Source organism: Gavialis gangeticus, unplaced genomic scaffold, assembly GCF_001723915.1.
Source record: "Gavialis gangeticus isolate Ggan-Ray unplaced genomic scaffold, GavGan_comp1, whole genome shotgun sequence".
NCBI lineage: Eukaryota > Metazoa > Chordata > Crocodylia > Gavialidae > Gavialis > Gavialis gangeticus.
Genome location: NW_017729022.1, coordinates 113,984,154 through 113,990,398, shown reverse-complemented (window position 1 = coordinate 113,990,398; position 6,245 = coordinate 113,984,154). Strand labels below are relative to the sequence as shown.

General features: G+C 40.9%; 1 protein-coding gene across 1 annotated transcript in view; it reads right to left on the bottom strand.

The window, feature by feature from the left end:
* The window catches only part of ANO2 (anoctamin 2), a 403,174-nt gene that overhangs the window by 23,559 nt on the left and 373,370 nt on the right, over nucleotides 1-6,245 (bottom strand). Inside the window, exons 24-26 of the mRNA XM_019515999.1 lie at nucleotides 3,382-3,534; nucleotides 3,231-3,283; nucleotides 842-1,023 (exon numbers count right to left, since the gene is read on the bottom strand). Of these exons, the coding sequence (XP_019371544.1) occupies nucleotides 842-1,023; nucleotides 3,231-3,283; nucleotides 3,382-3,534 (388 nt within the window). The remainder of the gene's footprint in view (nucleotides 1-841; nucleotides 1,024-3,230; nucleotides 3,284-3,381; nucleotides 3,535-6,245) is intronic.

Genomic DNA, 6,245 nt, shown 5'->3' with positions numbered 1-6,245 from the left:
GCCTCTCCAGTGGCGGGGAGGGGAGGGGAGGGTGAGCTGCCAGCAGGTGGAGCGGTCCCTTTGCTCCAGGGGGGGGTGTTGCTTCCATCTGCAGCAGCAGTGTCACCCCCCAGGTGACACCTGCTTTCAGGCACCCAGCTTGAGCAGTCCCAGGGGCACCACAGCTGCAGAGGGAAGCATTGGGCCCCTGTGCAGGCAGGCAGGCTCCAGGCTGGGGTGGGGAAATCAGGCTCACCGCTTTTTTTTCCCTCTCTTGTGTGGAGCCTGTCTTCTCGGGCTGCTGCCAGGCTGCCTGCAGGGCTTCCTGCAGAGCCGCTGGGCTGCACAGAGCCCACTGCATCGTTCCACAGGTGTAGGGGCAGCAAACTAAAACTCCTCCTAGGAGTTTTATTTTGCTGTGGCCCAAGTCATTTAAGGTGCATTACGCCGCCGAATTTTCTACAGCAGCTGGAATTAATGCACAATACACCTGCCACCAAGGCATGCAAACACGGACACGATTAAAGCAGTGCAAAAGCATTTATCCCACTTTAAAGTGTTGTTCACATACGCCACTCGTTTCATCTACACACAGCCAAAAGACTGAGTCCCAGGTTATATATTTCAGATGATCTTTATGAAGATGTTAATTCTTTGCTATTAATGTGCTGAGAAGCACCACTTGGCTGTTCACTTCCATATATTGAAAGTAGTATTCTAATTAATGAATAAAATAATAGCAGTAATAGTTTAAAAGCAACAAAAGCTTTTCAGTTCTAACACAGAAAGGAAATGCTTTTATTTAATAAGTGGATTAAACAATTTACTTCACCTACATGAAATGCTGTTAGTGCTACTTTACCTGCAGAATAAAACATCCTGAGCAAACTGGGAGTTTTCTGGCTGTGTTCCAGCCTTGAGATGACTGACATTGAAGTATGAGAGCGTGTGATTGATGAAGCCATGCATGGTTCCATTTTGACTGTATGCGTATTGATACATAAGACGTGGAATAAAATCAGATGTGACAGAGATTACAAAAGCCTGGGAGACAAAAAATAACCCTGTGAATTGATGGATGATGTGTTTTGGATTAACTTAATTCAGGTTATAATTTTCATCTTCAAGAAAATATAGAATAATGGTGATCATTTTTGCACCTCACAAATATTGCCAGACACAGTAAAGAATATGGGCTTTGAAAACATAACCCTAGCCTGCTATGTACCTCTCTAGGGAAAGGAGGTAGTTAAGCAAGAAGTGAAACACTTCTAAGAGCAGGAAATAATTACAGCAGTTAGTTTACCTAGCCTGGTCTTGATCCTGGCCCCACTGAAATCAATGGGAGTTTTACAAGGGATGTCAAGCAACACATTAACAACACATTAATTTGTAAAAGATGTAACAGCCAAATCCTCAGGTGGTATAAATGGGTGTTGCTCCATTCACTGCATTGGCTGCATAGTCAATTTGCATTCTCTTTTTTTTGTTCCAAATTGTATCTAGAATGACTTCACCAAAGTCTATGGAGTTTGTGCCATTATAAAAGTGATACCAGTTGGGGCAGAACAGGGCCAACAAATACCTGGACTGTGTATATAAAAGGTCATTTACTGCCACATCTTGCCACCCTAATCTATGAAAGTTTTCACTGGACACATCTACATGTGCCCCAGACTGCACATTTAGTACTGGCACATAGTTATCTTTAGACACTCGGCAGCATATAGTTATTTTTAGACGTGCCCACCACCCAACTTACTGGGGGGGAGGGCGTAAAATTAGCAGAATCAAGCCTTAGATTTTTTTTAAAACTCAAAATTACACAGTTTAACATTCCACCTATCAATAACAGAAGGATGGCATGACTGTTGTCACAATGTGAGCACCTAAAATGCCAGTGGATAGCACGCGTCTCCAAATACAAAAAAACAAGAAGGTCCAAGCCCACCCAGTTTTCTGCGCAGCAGAGATGGGATCGGGACTAGGAATTCTGGGGTGTGGTATGCTGATGAAAGCTGAAGTCACCATGCAGAAGTGGAGATCAGCGCTGTACCACATCTCCAGGAGCAGCAGAGCCCCTTCCAATGCAGAAGGACCCACACTGTCAAGCAGCTCCTCACGGCACAGTGAACCCAAGGAGCAGCTCATAGGACTCTCCCCTGTGGGCCCCCCTCTCCAGCCCATTGCTGAAGGGCAGGTATAGGGGTGCAGACCCCCAGAACTACCAATTGGGGAGCTCCAAGTCCCAGACTGCTTGGGTACGGGTTAAGCCTCCTCAAAAGGGTGCCACCTATACACTTTGCTTTGTAGTTAATAGTGTTTTAAAAGTATATTTAGTGTTTTCCTTTGTTTTGTTTTTATTCTCTGTAATAAATTTGGGTTTTGTAATAAAGTTCCTTGTTTACACTGCTTGTGAGGAGGGGGTTTTGTTTCTATGGGACACCTCAGCAAAGTTAGTGTTCTCAGATTTCTGGGTGGGGGCTTAAGTCACTGGTAGAATTTGTGAAATACTCTGAAATGTGAACCCAGCCCTTTTTGCTGCCGACAGGTGCCTGGCAGAAGGATTACACATGTACAATGCCACAAATATAACATTTGCCAGAGCCCTGTTTGCACAGCATTTTACTTTCATAGACAGTAGCATAAAAAAAGAAAGTGTGGTAGGGGCAACTACCCTGGGAGCTACTTTGGAGGGGAAATCAGCTGCTGCTGTCAGCTGCATGCTCATGTTCATGATCACGAACCAGAAGCTACTGCTTCCATTTTGACCCTGGCGCTCATTTGTGTTCCTACACTGCTGCTCATATAACTATATCTGTATAACTACACTGACATAACTTGTAAAACTTTTTCATCCAGACAAGGCCTTATCTTGTTTTACCCTGCACCCAGCTCACCTGCTCCTATATTTAAGCTTTCACAGTGGCTGTACAGGGGTCTTTGCACGAACGAGAATTAGACCTCTATTGATGTACTTGATTTTGCATGATTATGGCTCATTATTTAATAACCTTTACAAATTATGTCCCACATAACATAAGAATACAGAGAAAGAGATGAGTGAATATACATCTCCCAGGGAATTTAGATGATGTTTGAAACCTCCCAAAAGCAGTGAGTTGAAGAACTTAGTTTCTCAGTGTGTTGTAGAGTGATTAAGGAAACTAACCATTGCTCAAAATTTAAATTAGACACAAGGGACAAAATAATCTCAGGTGGTCATGTTTGAAAGATAAACAGATACTTACATTAATGATAACTGAAAGCTTCCCGATACTACTCAAAATGTTATACCAAATTCCTGTAAAAGAGTTAAAACAAAGATTTGTTAAAAGGAATTGTCTCTTCTTAGGTGATTTCCAGGTACTGCCATCATTGCAGAGATTTTCCACTACATACCTATATCTTTTGCTCTTACTGTATCTGGCCTCCTTAATTCAGCAACAAACTTTTTTGCATCAAGCCGAACTTCTATGATGTTGTTGAGAAGGGCAAATACTGGTGCCAGAGGGAAGGAGGCAACAAAGAGTGTGACAAAGCCAAACTGGATGACTGGAAAAGAAAGATGTTGGATTGATTTTTGAAATGGAGCTTTACGTATATGTCTGCAGCTACTATCTCACTAGTAATCAGTCTGGTGGCAATGCAAGTCTACAAATGAAAAAGGGCTTCTCAACTTTTTTTTTCTCAGGGTGGCTGTAATGATGCATGTTGCCCCTCGTGTCTACGAAAACCAAACTAAATAATCATTTTTTAATAAAAAGTAATGTGTGCGCTATTATCTTTTTACATGCAATAATCTTGAAGAAGGCTGTGCTGTCCCTCCAGCTCTCTAGGGGAGATATGATGCACTTGAAAGGGAACCCTTCAAAACACTGTCTCCATTCCCAAGGTCCTTGGTCAGACTTTCTGGGAAAACTGCCCAGAATGGGTGCCTGCTATATGTCCTGAGACATGGATGGATGGGCTCATGGGTGAGTTGTGGTATGATCATAGGTGATGGCACCATCAGTCTTCAGAACCCAGGGAAATTCTGATGCAATGTTAGTTCAAGCTAATGCTGCTCATTGCATAATTAAGGCTGCAAGTCCTTGTTTGGCACTTCACTGTGGAAAAGTAGCTAGGTAGAGATTACTACTACATCAAAGGAACCAATGGCAGCTGAGCTTCTGAAGGAGCATGGATTGTCTGGCCCCTGTTTGAAGTGTAAGTGTCCCAAGATCTCAACAAATCCTAGAACATTTTAATTATTGGAGAGCTACAAACCTGGTTACCTCAAAGGGAAAAAAAGATAAGAGTTCACTGCCACCCTGTGTACCACCAAAATGCAAATACATAATACAACTTTTGAGTTTAAACCTAGAAAATTTCCCAGTAATTTATGCCTTTTTCTTTCAGGGTGAGAGACAGGGAGAAGGTCATCTAGACATAAGTAAACACTTTCATTCTACAGACAGCTAAGAAAAGAATTTTTTAGACTCTTGTTAGAGCATAATAAAGAGAAATGAATGCACTTTTCTAAGATCCTTGGTGTTTCCAAGATATTTAGGACCATGCACAGTGCAAGTTGAATATAATTCAGGAAATGGCTTTAATTCCATTTGCCTTCAAAGGCAGTTGAGTGCATTCAGCTTGCAGGATAAAACACATTCTGGGATGAGCCTGCTTGGTGCTGACCTTCTGTTGCTGCGAGTCCTGAGCAGCTGCTGGGTAATCCCAAGTGCCCTTATCTCCCATTAAAAAAACTGCTGGAGTCACTAGTTCTCATTACCTCAGGCGAGAATCTTCTCCTTGTAAAAGCTAACATGCCCCATTATTTGCAATATAAGGATCAGCTTTTATTTCCCAGAAAATGTAATGCACAGTGACCAAAGAAAAGACTGGAAAGCACTTTGACGAAATTAAACAAAAGTAACCACAACAAAAATAAACACTAGTCAAGCTGCACATTACACTCATGCATTAAAGAAATAACATTGCAAAGAAGATTTGACTGTACTACAGAGATATTTGGTGTGACTTCTTTTTAAGGAGAATATAATATTTCAGTAAGAACTCTCTGCCCATTACAACAGATGTCCTTTGCACTTCTGGAGAAGAAAGAAAGAAAGAAAACTAATTTTTGCATAGCACAACTATTTTGCTGTTTCCTTTAGAAAAACGTCTTTAAGCTTTGTTCTCAGAGCACAGAGCTTTATTCAAGTCTTTCTTCTGCACATATCTTATTTTTGGGTATGTGTTTCAAGCCTCCTTACATGCCCCTCAGTTCCCCTCCCAGTAACAATGTATTTGCACAATAAAGCGTTATCATTTTTATAACTGTGGTCTTTATTTTCTGTTTACCTTGATTTGCCTTTTTGTATAAAGATGATATCCTTCTAACACACCAAGATGGAGCCTTTTCAACACACAAGGATATCTTATCCTTGAAATTATACTTTCCTGGATATTTTATGTTTGAGTCAGGAAAAGGAATTAACAAGGAAATAAAAACAGATGTTACCACAGTGTCCCAAAACTGTGAAACGCTTAGAAAAATATACAGCACCAAAATGTGCCTTATTTGGTCTGAAGAAAATCTTTTTCAGGCATAGATTTGTGTAGACTGTAAAACGAATTTGCCATTATTTGTTTGAATATAAACCTCACACTTCTGCTTTCATGTGGATCGCAACACTTTTTATTCATTTCCTAGGGAACAGCTATATGATTTGGGGAGGTTGTTTGTTTTTAGTTTATAAAAGCCTCTTCAAGGTACAGAGAAGTCTTCTGGGTAACTGTGTGAATGTGTTTTCACAGAGGCATATGCCAAAAGTGTTTCTGTGGCCATCTTGAAAACTCTTTATTGTCCTTCTTCCCACTATTAAAAATGTCAGTGATCTGAGCAGTTAGAAATAAAAAAGAACCACGTGATCTACATGATCCATCACATCATGAATAGCAAGCATTCAAAGTTAAAATAAATAGTTTCTGAACAGCCCCAAAACTAAAATGTGTTACTTTAAACTATTTGCTAAGTAATTACAAAACACCAACAGATTAAATAAAACTCAAATCCTGAAAATATTGAAAAGGGCAAAATCAACTGTGGGGATTATAGAACAGAGAAGTAGGGCTGGAAGGGACCTCCAGAGGTCATGTAGTTTAACATCTTCATCACTGTTCAACATCTTCATCAGTGACTTGGACGAGGGGGTAAAAAGCACCCTGTTCAAATTTGCTGATGACATTAAGATGTGGGGGGATGTGGGCACGCTAGAAGG